This window comes from Centropristis striata, chromosome 7 (assembly GCF_030273125.1).
Source record: "Centropristis striata isolate RG_2023a ecotype Rhode Island chromosome 7, C.striata_1.0, whole genome shotgun sequence".
Classification (NCBI taxonomy): domain Eukaryota; kingdom Metazoa; phylum Chordata; class Actinopteri; order Perciformes; family Serranidae; genus Centropristis; species Centropristis striata.
The window spans coordinates 4117035-4143924 of record NC_081523.1 but is presented as its reverse complement, the minus strand read 5'-3'; the positions used below and the strand labels follow the sequence as shown (position 1 = coordinate 4143924).

At 36.2% G+C, this 26890-nt stretch overlaps 1 protein-coding gene across 1 annotated transcript in view; it reads right to left on the bottom strand.

Moving 5' to 3' along the window:
* The window catches only part of adamts3 (ADAM metallopeptidase with thrombospondin type 1 motif, 3), a 270315-nt gene extending 243823 nt beyond the window's left edge, over nucleotides 1–26492 (bottom strand). The window contains exons 1-3 of the mRNA XM_059338163.1: nucleotides 26198–26492; nucleotides 25792–25813; nucleotides 10673–11097 (exon numbers count right to left, since the gene is read on the bottom strand). Coding sequence (XP_059194146.1) covers nucleotides 10673–11097; nucleotides 25792–25813; nucleotides 26198–26257 — 507 coding nt within the window. The 5' untranslated portion in view covers nucleotides 26258–26492. The remainder of the gene's footprint in view (nucleotides 1–10672; nucleotides 11098–25791; nucleotides 25814–26197) is intronic.
* Nucleotides 26493–26890: the final 398 nt, after the last annotated feature.

The window sequence follows — 26890 nt, the reverse complement described above, 5'->3', positions numbered from 1 at the left end:
ACTGGATCTGTCCCAGTGATGAACTGCTTCCTCCTGCTGCAATCAAAGGAAACGGCCCAATTCTGCAGAGCGCCAGTTGAACTTAAAGGTCAGACTGGCATTATCTCTGTTCAGGAGATGATATCAGGAGTTTACATGGAGACGCTGCAGTCGTTCTCTTCACTTCACACAGAATGAAGTGCAATGCTTCGACTGGTGTTTTGTAAGTTCTGTCAGTTTACAGTCAGTGGCTTTGATATCCAAGTATTTCTGCATAATAAAACATCATCTGCAGCAAAAAGAGATAAACAGGAAGCAGTCTTTTGCTTTTACACAGCAGGAAAATAGTGAAAAAATAAGAATATATCTTCAAAAAATAACACATTTTCCCATATGTGAGATAGTTCTCTGACGGTTACCAAACTCTTCACAATGGAGGAGCTTTTTCCTCTTTCAGAAAGCTTTTTGCTTCCTCGAAAACAGCTTTTTGCTTCTTCAAAAACAGCGTTTTACTTCATCTATAACACTAATTTGTTGAGTGGTAAACAGCCAAATGCAGAGAAAAATAGAAAGAAAGTCAGAGAGTAACAGTGACTGACTGATATTTAGTCAGTCAGGCTGTTTTACAAACACACAGAAACTCACTTTGGGCTTTTATATCCAAATATTGCTGCAAAATAAAACATCTGCAGCAAAAAAAAAAAAAGATAAACAGGAAGCAGTCTTATGCTTTTACACAGCAGGAAAATAGCGAAAAAATGAGAATATATCTTTAAAAAATAACACATTTTCCTATAAGTGTGCTAGTTCTCTGACGGTTACTAAACTTTTCACAATGGAGGAGCTTTTTCCTACTTCAGAAAGCTTTTTGCTTCTTCAAAAACAGCGTTTTACTCCATCTATAACACTAATTTGTTGAGTGGTAAACAGCCAAATGCAGAGGAAATAGAAAGAAAGTCAGAGAGTAACAGTGATTGACTGGTTGTTGGTCAGCCGGCTGTTTTACAAACACACAGAAACTCACTTTGGGCTTTTATATCCAAATATTGCTGTATAATAAAACATCATCTGCAGCAAAAAAAAAAAAAAGATAAACAGGAAGTGGTCTTTTGCTTTGACACAGCAGGAAAATATCATTGAAAAAATGAGAATATGTCTTCAAAAATTAACACATTTTCCCATAAGTGAGAAAGTTCACTGGCGGTTACCAAACTCTTCACAATGGAGGAGCTTTTTCCTCTTTCAGAAAGCATTTTGCTTCTTCAAAAACAGCTTTTTACTCCATCTATAACACTAATTTGTTGAGTGGTAAATAGCCAAATGCAGAGGAAATAGAAAGAAAGTCAGAGAGTAACAGTGACTGACTGATTGTTGGTCAGCCGGCTGTTTTACAAACACACAGAAACTCACTTTGGGCTTTTATATCCAAATATTGCTGTATAATAAAAGATAAAACAGGAAGTGGTCTTTTGCTTTGACACAGCAGGAAAATAGCATTGAAAAAATGAGAGTATGTCTTCAAAAAATAACACATTTTCCTATAAGTGAGACAGTTCACTGACAGTTACCAAACTCTTCACAATGGAGGAGCTTTTTCCTCCTTCTGAAAGCTTTTTGCTTCTTCAAAAACAACTTTTTGCTTCTCCAAAAACAGCTTTTTACTCCATCTATAACAGTTATTTGTTGAGTGGTAAACAGCCAAATGCAGAGGAAATAGAAAGAAAGTCAGAGAGTAACAGTGACTGACAAGCGTTAGTCAGCCGGCTTTTTACAAACACACAGAAACTCACTTTGGGCTTTTTTTTGCACAGTTGCACACAAAGATGCTTTGATACAACAGAAGCAGCGGGACGCTAAATGCCCATTCCCCGATTTTCATACTCAGCTTTGATAGAGTGGAAAAAACATGCTTATTGAGTTGCGAGACATTTCTAAAAGACGTGAAGCATGAATTCAACAGCTCCGATCCTTGCCGACAGAAGCTGTAAGAAATCACAAGAAGACTTCTGAAAACTTGCATTCTAAGATTTGAAACTTATCACAGATTTACACAGCGAGCAGCGATGCCACAAACAAACAGAGCTGCCACAAACAACAAATGTAAGGGAACATCAGGAGAATCAGAGCTTTTTTTGTCTTTTTTGTGTCTTTTTTGGTCATTTTGTGTCTTTCTTTGGTAATTTTGTGTCTTTTTTTGTCTTTTTTTAATAATTTTGTGTCTTTTTTGGTCATTTTTTGTCTTTTTTAAATAATTTTGTGTCTTTTTTTGGTCATTTTGTGTCTTTCTTTGGTCATTTTGTGTCTTTTTTTAGTCATTTTGTGTCTTTTGTGTCTTTTTTGGTCGTTCTGTGTCTTTCTTTGGTAATGTTGTGTCTTTTCTTAGTTATTTTGTGTCTTTCTGGTCATTTTGTGTCTTTTTTTAATCATTTTGTGTCTTTTTTTAATCATTTTGTGTCTTTTTTGGTCATTTTGCATCTTTATTTGGTAATTTTGTGTCTTTTCTTAGTTAATTTGTGTCTTTTTGGTCATTTTGTGTCTTTTTTTAATCATTTTGTGTCTTTTTTTAATCATTTTGTGTCTTTTTTGGTCAATTTGTGTCTTTTTTTAATCATTTTGTGTCTTTTTTAGACTTTTTTAGTTATTTTGTGTCTTTTGTGTCTTTTTTGGTCATTTTGTGTCTTTTTTTAGTCATTTTTTGTCTTTTTTTAATCATTTTGAGTCTTGTTTTAGTCATTTTTTGTCTTTTTTAGTCATTTTGAACCTTTTTTTTTGGTCATTTTGTGTCTTTTTGAGTCGATTCCAAACTTAACAGCACCTGTAAATATCCTCTTCAACCACTAATGATTTGTAGATTTGCTGAGATGTAGAACAACATGTTGTTATTGGGCTCTGACGTCAGCAGCCGCAGTAGTTAACGGCGCTGACAGCGCGTCTCCTAGCAACTCCACCTGTCTGTGTTTCCACAAATACAGTGTTTTTCAAAATAACTTATTTCTAAATGTTGTGATTTGGCCATAAAAAAGGTGCTTTATTGGAGTTCATGTTCTGTTATGAAAGTGTGAAAGGATTTTAAATTGAAGATCAACAGGGAGATAAAATAGTTTCATCACATACAAAGCTGAACAAAAGATAACATGAATATGCTGATTTATATTCACTTTAATATTCAATGTATTGTGATGGATCTTGCACTTTATATTAGCTTATAATGAAATGAATAGCTTTCTATTAAAAGGGAGAGTAGAGGTCTCTGGGGCCAAAAAGATGACATAATATGAGTCATTCAGCAGAGTTTCATTCTGATTATTTTTATTATTTTTACTCCCACATAAGTCACAGAACTTTACTTTATTTTAATGATTTCTCCACGACGCTGCCTGTCACACGTCAGCAGCTGTACGTCACAAAACGCTGTTCAGATGAATCACAGTGAGTCAGAAATAATCTAAGTGGGAATTCAAACTCATCTGGAGTCACTCAGAAGCTACACTCCACTTCCTGTCAGGAACTTGAGGATTCATAAACGGCTTTAAAGTGCTTAACAACTTTAAGTCAGCGTTGGATTTAAAGAATTTAATGATTTACTATAAGTTATTAACCCTGTGGAGTGTCCAAAAGCTCCAAATAATCCAGACTTGTTGCCTCCATCCAGACTAGAAAACAAAGCAGCGTGGAGCCCTACTGTAAATTTACCTCTAAAGTTCTGGCTGTAAACTCCATGAGGCCAGTTTCAGTTTGATGATGATATACCAAGTAAAACTGGAGACAAGCTCAAATAGATTTAGTATCAAATGATAGAACTGGATGGAACCCTCTTATATGTTAGATTTCACACCTTTGTTCACAACAAGATTCATAATCACATTTTATGTTGGACTAAAGGACTAAAAAAGACACAAAATGACCAAAAAAAGACACAAAAACACTAATAAAAAAGACACAAAATGACCAAAAAAAGACACAAAAACACTAATAAAAAAGACACAAAATGACCAAAAAAAGACACAAAATGAACAAAAAAGACACAACAAAAGACACAAAATGACCAAAAAAGACACAAAATGACAAAAAACAAGACACAAAATGACCAAAAAAGACAAAATAACTCAAAAAAAGACACAACACAAGACACAAAATTACCAAAAAAATACACAAAATGACCAAAAAAAGACAAAATAACTAAAAAAAACACACAACAAAAGACACAAAATAACCAAAAAAAGACACGAAATGACAAAAAAAGACAAAATAACTCAAAAAAAGACACAACAAAAGACACAAAATGACCAAAAAAATACACAAAATGACCAAAAAAAGACAAAATAACTAAAAAAAACACACAACAAAAGACACAAAATAACCAAAAAAAGACACAAAAATGACTTACAAAGACACAAAAAGACATGAAAAGGATTCAAAAATGGACAAAATAGCCCTATAAGACTCCATAGAGTGAAGCTGTGTCATTTCAGACACAAAAAGCAAAGTGAAGACGTCATTTTAGACTCTATGATGGGTATTTTTCACTTCTGTGTGAGACTTTATAGAAACTGACAGAAAACCAGTAAATGCAGCTAAACATTAGTGATGACTTTATTATTTGGACTTTACTTATTTGGCTTCTCGTGCATGAGTTCACCACTGAAGATAAAGTGATTTCCAGGAAGTTCAAGAGTCTCGTTAAAGACAGGAAACAGTCTAATTTATCATTTCAGTCATTTGTTATTTGAACTGACGCCACTGTCTTTATTCCTGCCTCGCCCCAAACATGTTGTCACAAGTCAAGCTTCTTTTTTAAAATGCTATTTGTAGATTTCCGGTGGCTTTTAAAAAAAAGTGTTTCAGATCTACTTTTTATATTAATTTTAAGACTGCAGTAGCAGAAGGGTGTCATCTTGTTATTCTCTGATCTAATTTTGCAACCAGAGTGGATCTGGATTTTACTTTTAAGTTCCCTAAATAAAGGAAAAAGCTTCGTCTAATCAGCAACATCTTTAGAAACCTGTAAAACTTTCTTATTAAACAGGCTTTTAAGGTGCATTTACTGTACCGCCGATCAGCTGGGAACAGCATGCTGTGATCATGTTTATTTATGGTGTGTTAAAGCACTTTATAACCTCTGGTTTGAAAATAACTGGATGCATAATCACCATTATTAACGTAACTTACAGAGTGGGTTTGAAGCTGATTTTCTCTACTGCAGGGATGGGCAACTGGAGGCCCGGGGGCCACATGCGGCCCTCACCCTCACTTGAAGTGGCCCTCAGTACAACTACATGCATTTGAGCATGAAATCTTAAAGGTGCAGTGTAAAAATGCACAAAATTACTTCTTGCAATTAATGTTGGTCTGCTGTTCTTGCACAAATGACAGTAAGTGGTTATTTTTTATTTGCTCCAAACCTTTTGTATTCCTATTTATACTGTTATACATGCACTTGAGCATGAAATATGACTCTATGGAGTCTTAACGGGCTATTTTGTCCATTTTTAAATCCTTTTCATGTATTTTCGTGTCTTTGTTAGTCATTTTGTGTCTTTTTTTAGTCATTTTGTGTCTTTTTTGGTCATTGTGTGTCTTTATTCAGTCATTTTGTGTCTTTTTTGGTCATTTTGTGTCTTTTTTAGTTATTCTGTGTCTTTTTTTTGGTCATTGTGTGTCTTTTTTAGTCATTTTGTGTCTTTTTTAGTTATTCTGTGTCTTTTTTTTGGTCATTGTGTGTCTTTTTTAGTCATTTTGTCTCTTTTTTGTCATTTTCTCTCTTTTTTAGTAATTTTCTCTCTTTTTTTTGTCATTTTGCATCTTTCTTTGATCATTTTGTGTCTTTTTTTAGTCATTTTCTCTCTTTTTTTTGGTCATTTTGTGTCTTTTTTTAGTCATTTTGTGTCTTTTTTTTAGTCATTTTGTGTCTTTTTTAGTCCTTCAGCCCAACATAAAATGTGATTTTGAATCTTTTTTTTAACTTTCAAAACACTATCATGCTTAATAAAGAATTTTAAATGTTGCAAATGTGAACAAAGGTGTCAAATCTAACACATAAGAGGGTTCCACCCAGTTCTATCATTTTATACTAAATATATTTGAGCTTGTCTCCAGTTTTACTTGGTATATTATCATCAAACTGAAACTGGCCTCATGGAGTTTACAGCCAGAACTTTAGAGGTAAATTTACAGTAGGGCTCCACGCTGCTTTGTTTTCTAGTCTGGATGGAGTCAACAAGTCTGGATTATTTGGAGCTTTTAGAGACTCCAGAGGGTTAATTATGTTGCACTGTAAACATATTTAAAATTGCATTATATCTGGTTAAGTGCACGCTCCTATATGTGGCCCTGTGGTAGTGAACATTAAAAACTGTGGCCCCCTCCAGCTTTGAAGTTGCCCGCTGTCAGGAGCTTTTATTTCTGTGTTTACTGTTAGATTTCATCCTTCACCTGGGAATAAATCCTCTGTCCTGTCTGTCTGACATCATATGATGGTAGATTCAAGTTTCATACAAAACAACACCTGTCAGCGTTCTTCTTGTGAATCAACCTGTTTAGATTTTCCAGGAAGTCAGTCTACATTTCATGGAAACCTTGTTCCACCGCCTTAACAAAACACAGGTCAGTATCACACACTGGCTTGAGTTTTTTCTGGCCAGCAGCTCTGTCAAAACCTCCCAGGCCTCCCACGGCTGCAGCAGGAGAAGCTCCCTCCGTCTGCTGCCTTGTTAGAGGAGTTGTAATGTGGGGAGAATAAAACGAACCCCTGCAGAGAACCTTTGGTCACACGCTGAGAATCATTTCCCCGAGGACACACACACACACACACACACACACACACACACACACACACATTCTTGTACTTCTATCTTTGTGAGGACCCTCATTGGAACAGTGAATTCCCTTGCAAGGTTATGATAGTTTTGGATTTTTCATTAGTTTTAGTTTTAATTTTGTTGTGAATTTTTGTTTTCAAATCCAGTTAGTTTTAGTGAGTTTTTAGAGTGAGTTTGCTAGTTTAAGTTTAGTATTTTTTTTTTTAAATCATTTTAAATCCGTTTTAGTTTAGTTTTTATTAGTTTTAGTTTTTTGTAATGGGGTATTATTATTTTTTTATTATTATTTATTTATATTATTTTTTTTATTTTATATATATATATATATATATTTATTTATTTTTTTTCCCCTTTGCTGAGGGTTTCTCCACAGCAGGTTCTCTGAATAAGGTCTTAGACCTACATTTGTAAACTTGATTTGTACTGTGGTGTGCTTTAATGTAATTTTGTACTTGAATGGGTGATGTGTGAAGTACAGTTATTGCTGTAGACGATTTAATATTTTTCTATCCTTGAAATGTTTTTTTCTTTATTGTTTTACTATTTATTCTGTTGTTTTGAGACATGTCTATGGTGAAACCAAAGAGGAATTTCCACTCAGTGGATAATAAAGTTTTCGTATTTGTTGGGTGGGAGATTAAAAGAGGTCACAGTAAATTTTGCCTTTATTTCCTTTTATTATCCATCTTCATTACATATGAAAAAAGCTGACAAAGACGAAAACGAAGGACATTTTCACTATAATTTTAGTTACTTTTGTAACCACACAATACAGTTTTAGTTAATTATCATTATCAAGTAACCTTTAACCCTTAAAACAAAGTCTGAAATCCAAAAAAAAAGCCTTTAAAGAAGTGAGGACCGGCCAAAATGTCCTCACTTTGCAAAAATGTCCTCACTCTGTTGGTTAAAAACGTGTTCCGGTCCTCACTATGTAGGAAATACAAGAACACACACACACACACACACACTCACACACACTCACACACACACACACACACACACACTCACACACACTCACACACACACACACACACACACCAAGTAAATGCAGACCACCAAGCTTTGCATTCACGCCTGACTATAAAGTCCCTGAGGCTCTCCTCACTATCATCATATACATGTGTCACTCTCCTCCACGGTGCTGAAGGGGGAGAGCTTTCAAGTTCTGCTTTTGATATGCAGCAGTGAAGGCTGCACTTGATGTTCAAGCCTTGTTTGAACATAATGTATACCTTTACAACAGCCGCACCAGTGCAATCTTAATCTCCATCACTGCACGCTGAGACACAATACATTCAGGTGTAGACCAGTGAGGGCTCGTCATTCAAAGAAAAGACTGGAGTGGAATTATTTCCTCTCGAGTGAGAAAATGAATCAAAGATCACGTTGAAGTTCCTTTGACTTTTCTTTATTATCAGAATACACTGCCTAGGTACAGCGGAAGAGAACTTTATCAAATCTTAACCCATTTAGGCCTAAAACGGCTGGAAATAATGCCTGTAAAACCTCTTTGCGATTTTAAAATAAGCCCCTAAAACCTGAAGTTTATCTGGAAATCAACAGAAGTGTCAACTCTTCCTACTAAATAATAGATTTTTCAGCCTCTGTAGCAGATAGAAATGAAATTCAAAAAGTATTTGAGCGCTTATAGCTGTTATATCTGAGCTCCCTCCGCTATAGTCGTCTTCCACCGTGATTTCAGTTCTGGAAAAGTCCCATGATGCATTGCGACACTCCCACGTGTATTCTGATGCATTTCATTGGCCAAGAGACCGAAAATAGGTGGAAAAAACTACAAATACTACAAAACGACGTATCCTTTTTCCCGGCTTTAATGGTAGAATAACACAACAGCGCCCCCGGTTTTAATGGTAGAAATGCGATAATGCTTTCCCGCCTTAAATGGGTTAAAGGCTGCTGAAAAAAGATGTCCCTCTCCAATAAAAGCCCCTAGTTCTCTCTCCTTCCTCTCTGTGTCTGGGCTTTTAACAATTCTGAGAACCACAATTGTAACATCCCACACCTCCAACGTATGGGGCACGTTTTCCGTTTTTGGGGTTACACCATTTGACATCTTGCCAACCCTTATTTGTCACTGACCTATTTATGTTGTTATTTATGTTCACTTAAATAAACGGTTCCAATAAAACTACTTGTGACATGTCATATTTGGTTTTGACTTTGACTGAATATATCGTATATCAATTTTCAGCCTAAATATATCGGGATATGACTTTTGGTCCATATCGCCCAGCCCTAATCTAGGTCATATTTAAGTCCAAAGTGGTAGATTGACCAATATTGTTATTCCTAGAGTGTGTCAAAAAACAACTGAGAGAGCCATGCTGTGGTGGTAGGTGACACTTTCTTTCACTGAGATAAACTTGATATATTGAGTTTGAGTTGAGTTTATATGGCAGGAATCAACTAGAGTGTTTCATGCTCCGCTGAAGCATTTTATTCCATTAGGTTCGTCAATCCAAGCCTTGGAAATTCATGCTGTAAACAAACATATTGCAGTACAACAAAAATCCCTCTTTGAGAATAAAGCTGACCTCCTGTTGGAGGGTAAACTGATGGTTCAGCTTCAGCAGAACTGCTGTTAGAAATAAAAAGCAGCTTTATCTCTAAACAGCTTGTGAGAAGTCACGAGCTACAGTCGGTGGGTGATTGTCATGAAGCCAGTCTAAGTTCTGTCTGTGAAGATTATAAGGACGTACTTTATTAAACTAAATATATTTCACTTTTATATGAATGAACAATATAGCCATAATGAGCCACAATTCATTGGTTTGTGTTAAAATAATATTTTCTATATTTTTGAACATATTTTTGATTCACAAATTCACTACTGTAATGCGTCCAGATAAAAATGTCATGGTTTCCCCACACTTATAAACAATAAATATTTAATATTTTATAAAAAATAAATATACATTTGTTTAGAAATGTATAATCTAACAGAATATAATCAAATATAATTGTTTTTAACAATGTATAAAGAACAAAAATCTGAATGAAAATTGATGAGATAAAATGGTTAAATGTTACGGTAATGATAGAATTGTTTGCATTAAAATATGTGTATATTTTAATAAAATACATTTTGGTGATACCAGCTACCCTTGAGCATATTTAAGGGCTTGCCAAACAAAAAAAAACCTTTTGTTGTTTTTTTTATTTCTATTTAAAAATGTGTTACAGTAATGAATTTTGCTCACAGTATCTCTAAAAATGTCAAAAAATACATTAACATTTTTTAAATAGATTATAAATTCATATTAAACAGTGACTTTAGATTGAATATGCTATAAAGGGTCATAGAAAATATGTATTCAATGCTCTTAGATTTTTACTAAGAGCTGCACCATGTTCATGAGAATCACCCAGGTGCTTTCTGTTCATTAGAAGCTCTTTGGGCTAACTGAGTCTTTCCGTGAATGCAGATATGTTTCTTTGGCCCGCTCTCAAGAGATTTTGGCCCAGGTCATTCCCCAATTACTGTTGAAGGGTTTTATGGGGGGTGATGGGGAGGATAGGACTGCAGACTTTTGTGGCGCACAAAGGGAACTCGTGTTTTATGTTGGAAGGAGGTTGGGGGGAAAATCCGCTGGGTTTATGGGTGCAATGGATGGCCACTCACCCGTGACAAACATCTGTACAAAAAGCTATTCCAAGTGGCCGCCTGAAGAATCTCTCCAAGAACAATGTGCTGTAAAAACGCCGAGTGCTGACGTAAAGAAAAGGCTCTAGTCAGGAGTTATGGACGTCTAAAATGCACTAGTGTAGAGCTGATAAGGTCATGGCACCTTTGTTGTAATGAATGGATGGTTAGAGGGGAGGAGGAAGATTTATAGCTGAGGAAGACTTACCAGTCCGTCGCAGTTGTTAATGGCAACCGAGGCCCCGGGTACGTCTGTGATGTCACCGATGAAGGTGCAGTCTGTCTTGAGCAGCTCGCGGTGCAGAGTCCTCTCCGCCTCGGTCTGGTTTACAGCAGCGTCGTCGTCCCCGGCGCCGGCGCTGGCGTTCCCGAAGCCTCGGGTCTCGTCGTGCCACTCCACCATGGCGCCCGGCGCCACCAGCCTGTTGTTGGGCCGCAGACGCAGGTGGAACTCCTTCCCGAAGGCGGAGATGTTGAAGAACAGTTTCTGTTCTGCTTCGCCGGGAGTAAACACCTCCCTCTTGACGCGCTGCTTGTGTGTGGCGGAGAGCAGGTGAGACAGGTAGTGTCCGTGGGAGTCGGTGCTGAAGGGCGTGACCAGGCCGTACTCCTTCAGACGGCTCCTCAGCTCATCTGGAACACAACACAATCACATCTTTATGTTCCCAAGGCTGTACTGCATGTTTGTAGAATAAATAAGTGACTTTATCAGTCCAAATGTCCATGTGATGTGAAGAGACTGTGGCTCCCTGCAGCAGAGCTGTTTTGCTTGGATCAAAATGACCAAAAAAAGACACAAAATGACTGAAAAAAAAAAAAAAAGACCAAAAAAAGACACAAAATTACTAAAAAAAGACACAAAATGACTGAAAAAAGATACAAAATGACCAAAAAAAGACACAAAATTACCAAAAAAGACACAAAATTATTTTAAAAAGACAAAATTATTTTAAAGAGACACAAACTTACCAAAAAAGACACAACATGACGGAAAAAAAACTAAATTATTTAAAGAAGAAACAAAATGACCAAAAAAAGACACAAATAAAAAAAAAAAAAAGACACAAAATTATTAAAAAAGACAAAATTACCAAAAAAAAGTAATTAAAGGGACCTTTCCACACACGACACGGTAAAGTGCCATTCATTTAAAACTCACATTAAACTTTCATATCAAGGTGGGGGCCACAAAATATCGTCACGAGGGCCGCAATTGGCCCACGGGCCACGAGTTTGAGACCCATGGTTTAAATGAATGACTAGGAGAGCTTAGAGCAGAGTGGGACAGCTGATGAATATCTGCTCTGTACCAAAGATTGCTGGAAGTCACAATATTGTGCAATATTTCTTTTTAATATAAAATACCTGGCAATGTGCAATATTTGTCCTTCAACGTGCAATATATTTATGAACACTGTATAGCATCAGAGTGTGCACCTCACCTCCCTTTCTTGCCCATGTTTACATTATATCGTATATATTTTCCTTTACATTTATTTGCCTATGTTTATATTGTATATTTTTAAATTTTTTTATTGTCACACTGCTTTTGGAGTCAGCTTTTAATCTCATTGTACATACGTATAGTGACGAATAAAGGCATTCTATTCTATTCTATTATTATTGGTTGGTACTAGTTTATGGAAGCATACCTTTGTTTTACAGGAAAAAAGTAGATTTTTGATTTAAATAAATACAAAGATATTAGGATTTTGTAATTTGTTTGGCATATATTGTTAAATCGGTGAACAATATTAACCATGATATGATCTAAAAGGAATAAAAAACCCTTTTTCATGTCATTTTAACTTTAAATCCTGGCAAGGTTTTGTTGTTGTTGTTGTTTTTCCAGTAAACTGCCTATCTTAGCTTTAGGAAACTGTTGAAACAAACCCATCACAAGTTTCCAGAGTCAGAAGAAACCTCTTTAAATGGTTTGTTTGAATGACCAACAGTCCAAATGTGAAAAATACTACCACCTTACAATATAAAATAAAGAAAAAGCTACAAACTCTCACATTTGAGTAGCTGGCGCTGTGGAACATTTTGTAATATTTATTAATTTTCTTTCAAATAACACATTTATTCGACAAATCATTTCAACACGAGCTCAAATGGCAGGTTTTTCCTGAGGCTTTTGGCCATGAATCCATCATTATAATCATAAAAGAAGGGATAAATAAATAAATAAATAAATACTAGCGGGAGCGTGTTGCTGCAGGCATAAAACAGGAAGCAGTTGCAAAAACATTACTTTGGATTTATCAAAGTTGGAGAGCTATCATGACAGCACTAGTTTTCTCCTCCTCTTCTGATACTTGAAAGGTAAAGCACACACATGTAAACACTGCAGGGTATTCTACCTGGAATCTGAGCCTGTGTGGATTTGATTGGCGTTTCTTGAAGCGCCTTTCATGCTGAGCCAATGTATTGGTCTTTGAAATACACCAGCAGGCTGTGATCTCTGGTGCAATCATTACTCTATACATTCTCTTGTTCTACATCACAGGATTTAATCAGACGGCTGCCAATGGCTCTTTAAAGTTATGATGCTTTTACATCTGAAAGCACTATACTTACTATACTATACTATAACACAGGAGTTCTCAACCTTTTTGAGTCGTGACCCCCAATTTAACATGCATGTTGTCCGTGACCCCCACTCACGCACATGCACAGTTCAGATCACCCAAAAAAGAAACAAAATGACCAAAAAGAGTAAACAAATGACCAAAAAAGACACAAAATGACCAGAAAAAGACACAAATTGACCAAAAAGGAAACAAATTGAGCAAAAAAGACACAAAATGACCAAAAAAAGACACAAAATGACCAAAAAAAGACACAAATTGACCAAAAAGGAAACAAAATGACCAAAAAAGACACAAATTGACCACAAAATGACAAAAACAAGACACAAAATGACTAAAGAAAGACACAAAATGACTAAAAAGAACACAAAATGACCAAAAAAAGATGAAAACACACACCACTGTGTTAAAAACACTTTAACACAGTGGAGACAGAGCTGACTTCCAAAATGATTTGGCGACCCCCAGAAATCATCTCGCGACCCCAATTGGGGTCCCGACCCCAAGGTTGAGAATAGCTGCTATAACAAATCTTTTGCTTCTGATGGGAAAGTTTCACATCCACAAGGTGAAGTTTTCCAAATCCCTCCCTAACTTTAACGTTTTTCACAAGAGAATTAAGATGTTATATCGAAACTTTAGAGTTGATGTCAAATAAAAAATGTGAATGCACTCTCATACACTTTAAAAACGTATTTTCAGAAGCCCCAGAATAATATAAAGAGAAGCACCTTATACCCTATGTGCCTTATTATGTTATTTTATTTTTATATACTGTATTTTATTTACTGTAACTGACATTTTTCTTTGTATATCTTGTTTATGTACTGAATGCCTGTATTTCTTTCATTGTTAAATAAAGATCTGAAGAAAAAAAAATACTATACTATACTGCCGTACAAAGTCTAAGTGCAGTAACTACGCTTAGAGTAAAACAGAGAAAAACTGCTTTAAAGTTTTTTTTAGATGTTTTTTAACTGGCCAGCCAAATTGGTTATAAGTAGATAAGTGATATGCCACTTATTTCTACATGTATTGATAATGTCACTTTTATGCTGAAAATCATGATGATTTATTTGACCTTTGACCCCCAAAATGTAGCTACTGCACTCTGGTTTTGCTGTAAAAGCTTCTAATATTGATGCAGAAACAGAGTGCAGTACACTGAAAAAAAAGATTTTTTTGGCCCTGTAATTATTATTTCAATCATCTATATAAATTCTACAAAGAAACACAAATTCGGTGCTTTTACTTTAAAAATAGTTGTTTTTCATGTTGTGCATTACTTAGTGATTGTTTGTTATTATGTGTCCTCAGTTCTGTAAGTAATTTTGTGTCTTTTTTTAAGTAATTTAGTTTTTTTCTGTCATTTTGTACATATTTTTAGTAATTTTGTGTCTTTTTTGGTCATTTTGATACTGCCTCTAGCGGCCCCAGGTAATTTGAGTTTGAGACCCCTGATCTAGATAATAATTTCCCTTTCAAATAAACTTATAATTTCTATTATTCTTGTCTTCACTTTTCAACACAATGAATAAATACAAGACTACACTGTATCACAATCAAAGTGAAGTTACTACAGTCTGCTTTAGTTTTGAGTTGGATTCTGTAGTTACTGCAATTTTTATGTCACTATTTCTCTGAAATAAAGCAAAATTGAAATCTTAAACTTTGTCACAAGATAAAACAGACATCAAGGAGTTTATTTTCAGTTATAACTCAATTTCGACCATAAATGACTGTTACTGTATTAGACTTTGTAGGACAAAATAGTCTGAAGCATTTCAGTCAGAGACTGGAGAATAAAAACTGTCCTTCCAGGAGTTCTTGATAAGCCGTTACTGCCTTTTACATCCCCAAAATAAATACATTGCTCAAGAAAAAAATAGGAAATCTGGACTGTAGTCAATATCGTCTTGGCGCGGAGCTTCATTCACCCTCAGGCTCTTGTTCATTGGCTAATTTGTGGTCAACTCAATTGTACAAGGAAATCTGTGGGCCTTGAGAACACTCTTGGTTTAAAGGAAATTTCCACCGAGGCTCGGTTTGCTTTTCCAAATGTGTGCAATGGCAGACACATTCTTAAATCCTTGGTTTGGTCTTGGTTGGAAAAAAATGTAACATGAATATCGAAACCTTGTAATTATCTTGTAGGTTTTGACTAGAAGAAATTCAAACAGGTGTCAATGGTGAAACTCAAATTACACGTCTGAGGAAATAGCATGCTTTACAAATCATAGCGTGCACGCTCGGGACACGTGATGTAAAAAACATGCATCGGACCAGCTTTTGAGGAAAAAATGTGGATATATTAACCCATAAGAACCCACGGTGACACACACAAACATTTCAAATGTTCTATTAATGTTCAGGTATGTTATCTCAAGTACATAAGTGTGTTTTACAGTGTTCTACAGCTACAGTAGCTTGTTAACCCTCCTGTCGTCCTTCCGGGTCAAACTGACCCAAACTGTTTTGACTATTCCTTCTTTCCTCCCTCCTCCTGCCTTCCTCTCTTCTTTCCTCCTTCCTTCCTTCTTTCCTTCCTCCTCTATCCTCCTTCCTTCTTTCCTCCCTCCTCCTGCCTTCCTCTCTTCTTTCCTCCTTCCTTCCTTCTTTCCTCCCTCCTCTATCCTCCTTCCTTCTTTCCTCCCTCCTCCTGCCTTCCTCTCCTCTTTCCTCCTTTCTTCCTTCTTTCCTTCCTCCTCTATCCTCCTTTCTTTCTTTCCTTCCTTTCCTCCCTCCTTCCCTTCTTTTCTTTCCTCCTTCCGCTATCTCCTTTACTTTCTCTCTTCTTTCCTTCCTCCTGATTTCCTCTCCTTTCCTCCTTCCTTCCTTCTTTCATCCTTCCCGCCTCCATTCCTTCCTCTATCCTCCTTTCTTCTCCCCCCCCTTTCCTTCCCTTCTTTCTTTCTTTCTTTCCTTCCTCCTTCCTTTCTGCCCTCTTTCCTTCCTGCCTCCCTCCTTTTCTTCCTCCTTCCTTCTTTATTTTTTCCTTCCTTTCTTCTCCTCCTCCCCTTTCTTTCCTCCATCCTACTTCCTTTCTCTCTCCTTTCCATTCTTTCTCCTTTTCCTCCTCTCTTCTTTCCTTCCTCCATCCTTCTTTCTTTCCTTCCTTCTTTCCTCCATCCTTTTTTACTTCCCTTTGCGTCCTTCCCTCTTCTTCCTTCCTTGACCCGAGGACAACAGAAGCTTGTTAAGAAGCCGTCCAATGAGGCAGTGTTATTTATATGTATTTATTATTGATTTATTATGATTTTGTTACTTAAAAACAAATCTGAAATGGAAATTGTTGTCTAACAAATTAGACTATTAAAGTCACAATTATGATATACGTTATGGAGGTGAAAACAAAAAGGTTGCAAATGGTTATTTGTTTTTATTTATTATTGATTTATTAATATTTTGTTACTTAAAAATAAAAAGAAAGAAATCTGAAAAATAATTTGTTGTTAAACAGCATTATTAATGTCACACTTTTGATAAATGTTGTGGAGTTGCAGAGAAAAAGGAAAATGTGTGTCTCTGTAAGCAGAAAATGTGTCTAGTTTATTCATTTAAAAATAAGAAATATCATAAAACATGAATACCATAAACGCCCAAAGTAACGTATATATGTCACATGTCAGATCTTTGACATTTAGGGGTAGTATTTTTTTTTTTAAACATCATAAATGTGTTCTATGTGGTTCACTTGGTCTGTGGTATAGACTGTAAAAAAAAATCTGTTTCATTTACGGTAAAATACCGGCAGCTGTGGTTGCCAGAATTTCACCGTAAAAAATACAGGGAGTTTTCTACTGTAAATTTAAATGTAAAAATCAGCAAAAACTGTAATTTAGACTGAGTAGTGCCTTTATTTTTAGGGTGATTGTGTCCTTGTGACATTATGGTATTTCTCCATTCATTTTACATGAAAAAACGGTGTTTTCTACAGTCTAAAAGTTTTGCATTATTCCTTGATTTACGGTAATTACAAGCATCTACTACGGTGATATTACATTTTTAATTTTACGGCCTATTTCTGATGCAATTTGACAGTGTTTTACTGTAATTTTTACAAAATTTTTTTACAGTGTATCCCCCATAATTTACCTTTAAGGATTACTGGGTCTGGGTTCTTATGGGTTAAACAGCCAATGTGATGATGGTGAACAGTGAAAATGACACATTAAGCTGTGATAGAAGTCGCTTTTTCACACTGACTTTGTAAAGTTTAACCCTCTATGGTACGCATTATGATGCCAGTTAGGAGTTTGTTTGGAGTGTTGTTTGTCTTAAAATAAACTAAATAAACATAATCTGAAGACATTTTATACATTTTTTTTTTTATTTAAAAAGTTTTTGGGGTTTGTTGCTCATTGGCAACATTCTACCATAACATGAACAAGTGAAAAAGAAAGTTTTTGTTACAATTTTAACATAATTTATGTAATAAACATGTGTAAAAGATTCAGTAGCTTCAACAGGGTACAATACATAACATTTTAAATTTAAAAACATTATGGAAGGAAGTTTTTTAACCGGTATCTTGTCTGAACGACACATTGAAATGAATGTCTTGAACAATCTCACTCACATATTAGTAGGAATATTTTTTTTTCCAAATGGAAAAGGGACAGAAAATGACGACGTTTTGAGTGATTTTTTGTGACGCAAAATGGCAAAGCTGTTTCCTTTGGAAAAGTCTTCAAAAAAGGTTTTCAATGTGGCCTCCTGGAGGTCATGTGACAAATTAAAGCATTGCTATTGGTTCCCTATACTCTTCCCTCTTTTTTAAAGTATCGCATCACTCAAAAACATATATTGTATAAATTTGACAGGCCAAAAATGGGTATGTTGCCTGAGGGCAACACCGTACTATAGAGGGTTAAGTAAGTTTTTGTGATATCTCCCAAACTGCAGGTACGTGTCTGGTTTTGAACATGCAAAACCATAAAAGGCCTTTTAACAGGGCACATACCCTACAGTTACTGTTTCTGCAAACATGAACACAAAGTTAGTCATGACAATTATACATGCAAAGCTTGTGCAACATGCGTAGGGCTGGTGCAAGTTTAGACAGAGTTTTACATATTTTCCCATAGTTTTTTGCGGTAAAGCTGGTGTGACAAATCTTTAAGGGATAAAAAAAAAAAAAAGTGATAGAGGCGTGGGTCAAAGAGGGGCAGGAGAATTAGCTCTGTTCATTAGTGAGTATTTGAAGGAGTGGGGTTTCACTGCTTAATCCTCAGGAGGCCGGGCTCTAATCTCAAGAGCCACTGAACCTCCTTAGAAGAAGAAAAAGCAGATTTCTGTATGTTCTACTGCTTTATTCAGACCTACGGTACAACACAGGTGCATTTCAATCTTTACTTAAAGCCCCTGACAGCCTGAAATCTAACACACCAGTCCAGAAAAAGACATCTTTAGACATTATTAATTTAAGTTGGAATATTTACAATTTTAGGGAAGTCAAACAATAACTTTTAAACACATTTACGGTTATTAATTAACTCTATACACACTGCAAAAAAGGTTTGTCTAAAAGCAAGATAAAAACACAAAATCTGAGGGAAATTATCTTCAAGGTTCAGACACTTTTTGATTCAAATTCAAGCACTTTTTAAGGACTTTCAAGGTCCATTTTCAAGTTTTTCCAGGATCTTACAAGAGTTGTAAGTTGCATGTTTTAGATGAGTACTAACATGCTAAAAGGGGTAATTTCACTCAACCGTACCAACAGCGATGGTTTTAAGCTTTTAACAACCAAAAGTAAAAGTTGCTAATCTCAATATTGAATTTATTATTATTTTTTGTTGAACATGTGATTATCTATAGTCAGATTGCAAGAGAAATACAGTAAGAATTTCAAGCATTTTCAAGCACTTTATCCAAAATCCAAGCACTTTTCAAACCTTGAAAATACAACATTAAAATTTAAGCATTTTCAAGGATTTCAAGCACCCGTATGAACCCTGTATCTTGCTGCATGGAGAGATAATTTCACTTGACAAGATTTCTTAAATTAAGATTATTAAATCTAGAAATAAGCATGATGAACGCTTAAAATAAGAAATAAACTCTTAAAAGAAGATAAATTAAAGTTGCAAGCAGCGATGAACTGGCCCGAGCAGAGTGACCTGATGATTATTTGTTTCTTACCAAGATTAAAAAAACTTTAGATTTAGAAGTGTTAGATAACTTATCTTGTTTTAAGAGTTAATTTCTTATTTTAAGTGTTCAACATGCTTATTTCTAGATTTAACAATCTCAGGATCATTTCCCTCAGATTTAGTGTTTTTATCTTGTTTTTAGACACACCTTTTTTGCAGTGTCTAATCACGTTGAATGAGTTTCTTTTTCTTAAAATAACTATTTCTGTATCTCAATGTTCATCTTTTTTGGTGATTTTACATCTTTTTGTTTTGTTTTTGTGTATTTTTTGGTCATTTTGTGTCTTTTCTTGGTCATTTTTTTTGTCTTTTTATTTTTTGTGATTTTACGTCTTCTGTTTCTTTTCTGCAGTGTAGTAGTTTTTATAGGTAGGGATGAAGTCAGCAATTCCCATGTTGGACCCATCTTACATAAACATAAAGGATTGGTAGGAAATGATGCATATATGTAATCCAGCACAATTTCATGTCACTGACAGCTTCCTGTTTACACCCTGCTGGAGGTATTAAGTTACTTCCTATCGCTGCTGCTTCACATTTAGTGTTTAAGTGGTGAAACACGGCGGAAACACAATGTTCATGCTTGGTTAAGTCTTGGTTAAGCAATTTCTGGGTTGATGCATTTGTTAAATAAATGTGATGCTATATTTGAAGGAGTTGAAGGTATAACAGCCTGACATTTAAAGGAACTTTTACTCTGAATGGACCTCGAAGGCTTTGGTTTGGAACATGTTGTCTTCAGTGAATATTTCAGACTAACTGGACTGAGCTGAACATATTGAACTATGAATTAGAATCTGTTTATTTTGTAGAAACAGAGAATAAAAGCTTGCTTTCTATCTTTGAAGTGGTCTAAAAAAAGTTGCAGGTGTACAAGGTCGTGTTTGACTGAGAATCTGTGCAATAGCTGTAGTGAAAAGGGGAAAATCATCAGCCATTATGAGTGAAAGTGGAAAAATAATCCAGCATTCAGTCTTTCTAAGGAGGTCGCCCACATCACGGCTACAAGGTTATTTAAATATGTAGATACTTCACTGACATTATCTCTCATTTTCTCCATTCAAAGTAATGTATTGTGTCAGAATGAAAAGGCAAAGCAAAAAAAGTCAAAAGGTCTTTTTTGTCTTCCACTGTCCGCAATGAAATACCATTTAAAAACCATCTAAAACTATCATGGAGATATGAAACACTACTGACTTTTTGAGAGTTTTACACAGAATAATTTGATGAATGTACAGATTATATTGTTTGCAGATGGATTTGGTTTGTTTTGTCTTAACATTTCAGTGTGTTCCAGCTATACTGCAGCCCACACATGCGTCAACATGTTCCAAATAAAATACATGCATGTTAACAGTAAAAGTAACATTTGCAATTTAAAATAAAATGGCTAAAATGAAAGATGGAGTCATATTTATCTCCTTAAAGGTTATCAGTCCTTAAAGTTCATGTTTGTTTGTTTTCTTGTCTGTTTGTTAGAGAAGTTTCTGTTCAATTTAAGAAAGGAATATATGATTAGTTTTCGGTGCTGACAGCGCCACCATGTGGCCATTTATCAAGAATATTGGCTATAATGACTCCAAAACTATAAAGTGTGGATGCAAAACTTTTTTTCCCTGGATTCTTTGTAAAGAGACACATTTTATCATCAATTCTGGCCTGATTAGATTCTATAACATAAACCACAAAAACCATTGTTGAGGTAACCTAGTCTAGCCATTAGTATTATATATTAATCCTAATTTAGGATTAATATCTCTGGATTTCATTTCAGCCATTGTCATCCACTCAAGGGTCTTATACATTTTTTGGTAACACTTTACAATAACCATCACTTATAAATGGTAAACAGATAGTTTATTAATGTTTAATCATCATTTATAAACCGTATATAGGCCATTTAGAATGGTAAACACATAATTTATCAATGTTTAACTTACTAAATCATTTATAAATGGCTAATAGATGGTATATTAATGTACGGTTATAGTTACTCTACCAATAACAAACAATTAAATTATAATTAATAGTTCATTAATAGTTTTAGTTGCACTCATAACATTTTTAACACCATATTTAGTATTTTAATGATTTTGAAATGATTCATATACCTTCAAGAAATTGGTTGAAAACATTTAACGATTAAATATATATAGCACTTTGTAATAATTGGTTTATAAACCATCTATAAACATTACTTAGTTGGTTATTGTAAAGTGTTTTTACCCTTTTTTTTTTAAATATGGACCAAAAAATTGCTTAATTACAGACTAGAGATCCAGATACTGGCATGGAAGACTGGGTTCATTACAGGGAACTGGAAGACTATTTATAGACAGTGAATTAACATATTGGATTAATTGTACCTGTCTTGGACTTCTTATGTACTTATTTTTATTTTATTGTTTTATTTATTTATTTATTTTTATCTATGTTTTATTATCATAACATTGTGTATCTTAATTTTGCCCCTTTTTTCCCCCTTTTCTTAATTGGTTGTTAGTGCGGTCTTGTAAAAAATTGTAAAAACCCAATAAAAGTTGAATCATAAAAAAAAAAAAAGTGTTCCACATCAAAGTAATTAATGATATGATACTGACAATTAAAAGTATCAAACCAAACCATCTAGGGGGGTCCGGGGGCATGCCCCTCCAGGAGAAAATGTGTACATTTTTAAGTAAAATACATCTATTTTGTGCACTTTGAGAGCGAAATAATGGGTGATACCGTATTATAGAATCTCTAGAGGGCACATTATCATAATTTATTGTCTAAAGGGGAACCCTAGAGGGCAATCAATACGTTTTTTCATGTGTAAAGGGCAGCCAATAAGGCACTTTCTCTCGTTTTCACCACTCTAGAGGGCACTTTCGTGTGCTTTTTCAACAACGGAGGCACCAAACAGGAAAAAGGCCACTAGAAGGGCACTCATTAAGACACGTTATCGAATTTTCTTGCACTAGAGGGCACATCATCATAATTTATTGTATGGTCAATGGTAAATGGACCTGCACTTATATAGTGCTTTTCTAGTCGCTTTGTGACCACTCAAAGCGATTTACACTACAGACTGGGCTCATTCACCCATTCACACACACATTCATACTAAACGCTGCCACCTGCCACCATTGGGAATTCATTCTCACACCCATGAACGCAGCATCAGGAGCAATTTGGGGTTCAGTATCTTGCTCAAGGATACTTCAACATGTAGGCTGCGATGGTCAAGGATCGAACCACCAACCCTTTGGTTTGGGGGGCGACCCGCTCTACCAACTGAGCCACAGTATGAAGGGGAACCCTAGAGCAGTAGTTCTCAACCTTTTTGAGTCGCGACCCCCGATTTAACATGCATGTTGTCCGCGACCCCCACTCACGCACATGCACAGTTCAGATCACCCAAAAAAGAAACAAAATGACCAAAAAGAGTAAACAAATGACCAAAAAAGACACAAAATGACCAGAAAAGACACAAAATGACCAAAAAAAAGACACAAAATGAACAAACAAGGACACAAAATGACCAAAAAAAGACACAAAATGACCAAAAAAAGACACAAAATGACCAAAAAAAAGACACAAAATGAACAAACAAGGACACAAAATGACCAAAAAAAGACACAAAATGACCAAAAAAGACACAAATTGACCAAAAAGGAAACAAAATGACCAAAAAAGACACAAATTGACCACAAAATGACAAAAACAAGACACAAAATGACTAAAGAAAGACACAAAATGACTAAAAAGAACACAAAATGACCAAAAAAAGACGAAAACACATGAACACTTTAACACTGTGGAGACAGAGCTGACTTCCAAAATGATTTGGCGACCCCCAGAAATCATCTCGCGACCCCAATTGGGGTCCCGACCCCAAGGTTGAGAACAGCTGCCCTAGAGGGCACCAAATCATTTTTTGCACGTGTAAAGGGCAGACAATAAGGCACTTCCTCTCGTTTTCACCACTCTAGAGGGCACTTTAGCGTGCTTTTTCACCCCCCACAACAATTTCTCACATATACCATATATTGTAGACATTTGGTTGATGGATAGATGCCTGAGGCAGACGGAAGAGATCCTGACAAGTGACAAATTAACCTAGATAACCTTTAGAAAGCTCCATATAGAGAATGAAGGCTAACAGAAAGGTTTGAGGAGTAAAAAATGATTTGAATCATATTTTTCAGCCTTCACAGTCACTTCATCTCAACACATTTTGGAGTGACATGTGATAGCACCTTCATGAAAACACTAAATGAGGGAAAATGTCTTGGTGGAGTGCTGTTCATCCCTCCAGTAGAGCTCAGAAACCAACAGGTTGAGAGAACAGACCGACCACTTTCACGCCACCATGAACATGATTACTGAGGCTCCTCACAGGCTTAAGGTGTACAATGTGTCGCCTGAACGGTCTCAAGGCAAAAGTGTTCCCAGTGTGGACATTTGAAGGAGTGACAGAGAGAGAGAGAGCTGTCAGAGACGGATAGGGACACAAGAATTGTGCTTACAGTGATAACTGCTCACACTTCCTGACAGTCTGTCCTTGGGCGATTCATATTGGATTTTAAGCACCAAAAGTGATGGAAGCAGAAGGTATAAAAAAAAAAAGAGAGAGCTGGTGTTTAAAGCTGCCTTTCTTCCACACCTCTGCACAGCTTGGATTTTTGATTTGTGAAAATTGGGCTATAAAAATAAAATTGATTTAACATGACATGGCTAGTCTCTGTGGCTCTGTGGTTGTGTTTTTCAGGTTGTTAGTTTTTAGAAAATTGCACAAATTGACTGACTCTGCTTCTTCAGTTAAAGTTGTTGGATGAGCGGGACATTAAACACTAATCAATCATCTGACTAGTGCACTGACGTCTTCTGAACCCCCTGAAACACCAAACTTTAGAAAACAACTTCAGCTAACGACCAGCGGACCACCAGGACGGATGAAGGAGACGTGTTTGTGTGAGAGGGAAAAACTCCTCTGTGTTTCTTACTTTAAAATAGGGCTGGGCGACATGGAGCAGAAGTCATATCCTGATATATTTAGGCTGAATATCGAGATATATTTCACGATATTTTTATCACAAAGTGAGACCAAATGTTCAAAGTCAAAGCCAATATGACATAATCACAAGTAGTTTTATTGATTTATTTAAGTCAACATAAATACTGTATAACAACAGGAGTACATTTTCTTTAAATCAAAGCTCCATAAAGTGCACATTTAAATAAAAAAAATATCTTAAATAAAAGCTGCAGCTTGCCTGGAGCAAGGATCACAGTGCAAATTTGAACTATATCGATATATAGAAACCTGTAATTTAGAATGAATAATAAGTTATTTCTAGGGCAATTGTGTCTTTGTGACATTATGGTATTTCTCCATTAATTTTATATACATTTTTAAAATATTTTTACAGTTTAAGTTTTGTACTATTTCTTGATTTACGGTAATTAAGTGTCTACTACGGGGATATACAGTTGGGGTTTTTTTACGCCCTATTTCTCGATATATCTTTTATATCGATACATCGCCCAGCCCTACTTTAAAACATAAAAATCTGACTTATTTCATGTGGTTAACGGCAAAACAAAAGGTATAACGGTGATATACAGGGGGGTTTTTACGCCTAATTTCTGATACTATTTGATAGTGTTTTACTGTAATTTCTACAAACATTTTTTACAGTGTGATCAATAACCTCATTACCTCTCTATGTGGGAAGGTTTTTACCACTGTACTGTGACTGATATAAACAGGGAGCAGTTTGACATCAAGTTGCAAATTACTTAACCATATAAATAACCATGTAAATTCTCATGCCAAAATAATGCTAAAATCACAATCATAAACTCATTCAGAATATCTACTCATGATGTTCATTCTGTTTCATATCCAAGAGGAAAACTCAACATGTGAGAAAACTGTCGAAAGCGACATGTTCTCGTAAAAGCACTTGGGAACAAATTTCTGTTTGTACAAGTGGTTCCTGCGTGAGCCTCTTTGACTTTAACTTGTAAAAAGAAGGAAAGTTGGGGCTGGAAATTTAAAGAGAAACCGCACTAAATGGGTTAAATAACGGCTTTACAAGGCTGATAATGGGCCTGAGGAGAGCCAACGGTGGCAGACTACGAGCTGAAGTGCACCACGGTGCAACTGGCAGCTGTCATCTTGCTGTGTGAGGGCCCTGGAGGTGCTCAGAAGATAACGGCGGGTGTAAAAGGATCCTACGTGGACGCTGCTGCAGCTCACTTGTTTCTTAACCTCAGAATGGATAACAGATGTGCAGGATTTAGAAGTGGAATTTTCTTTCCTGTATAACAAAGCCCTTGAAGCAGTTTGCTCATGTAATATAACTGTGTGTGGAGGACAGTGTGTGCATGTGTGTGGTTGTGTGTGTGTGTAGGGGGAATAGTGGGGTGGTGTATAAGCAGGGGGGGGGGTATTACAGAGCTCCTCACACAAACTCCCCTCCCACTTTGATCTCAGTGCACCAAGGTTGCTGTGCTGTGCCGAGTTTCTTTTTCCTGCTTTCTCACAACTTAAATCTAGTTATTAAGATGAAGAGGAAATAAACAGGACTTACCCTCTTTATCTACTACACCAGCCTGTAAGAGGGAGAGAAAGAGGTCGTTAAATGCGGTAAAAGCAAGAAGGAAATCATTCTTTGACAGTGTGGGATGTGCAGCAGCAGCAGCAGCAGCAGCAACTTTACTGTGAGCTGCTTGTAAAAATTTAACAAAAATGCCTCTCTTTTACATGTCTTATGTAACAGGCTACAGTCATGCGTGTGCAGTGTCAACATGTATTTCACAGAGGAAGCAGTGTGCGCGTTCACAGCCAAATGTGAAAGTTTGGAGACTTTTTTAAAAACCTGTTGCAGTGTCGGAGGCACTTCTCCGCTGCGTTTATTTCACATTAACGGGAGAGGGAAAAGATTTCAGCGACAGAATGAGGCGACTGTGAAGCGGTGCAGACACTCAGACACTTACCTTGTCAGCTGAAGTCAATACAAATCCTACAAGTAGTACCGCTAGTGACAGGAGAGCCATCACGAGTCTTTAAATGATAAAGAAAAAATAAAAGCTTTATCCCCAACGTCAAATTAAAATAAAAGACAAAAAATCGGGAGGAAAAAAAAACTCTCTCTACGCAAGCGGCTCATTCAAAAGTTACCAAAGTGGATGTGCAGCTTCTGTTTGAGCTCAAAAGATAAAAGACATGAAGGTTCATTAAAACAGGAGTGAGGCGAGTTGCGACACTTTGTCAGTCAGTCAGTGTTTTGTTTCTGTTTGACTGAAAGTTTCTAGAAAGTTTTCTTTTTTTTTTTTTGTTGGTGGAAGTTAGTAGGACATCCCCTCTGCCGCTGGCCGGACAGAGCTGCAGTGTGAAGCTCTTGCAACCTGGCACTTGGCTCCCCTGGCTAATAAACGGCAAGACCAGCCCTGCGTGACGTCACCGCACCCTGTCCTCCAGCCCCAAACACATGGGAGGACAGAGGAGGAGGAGGAGGAGGAGAGGAGGAGATGAGGAGAGGAGGAGGAGGAACCCCCTCTGCCCCCAAACCTCATCCCAGGACAGGTCAGGATAAGACAGCATGTTAATACTTTATGTCAGGGGGCTCAAACTCTAATTACCTGGGGGCTGCTGGAGGGAAGACACTAAATTACTAAAAGAAGACACAA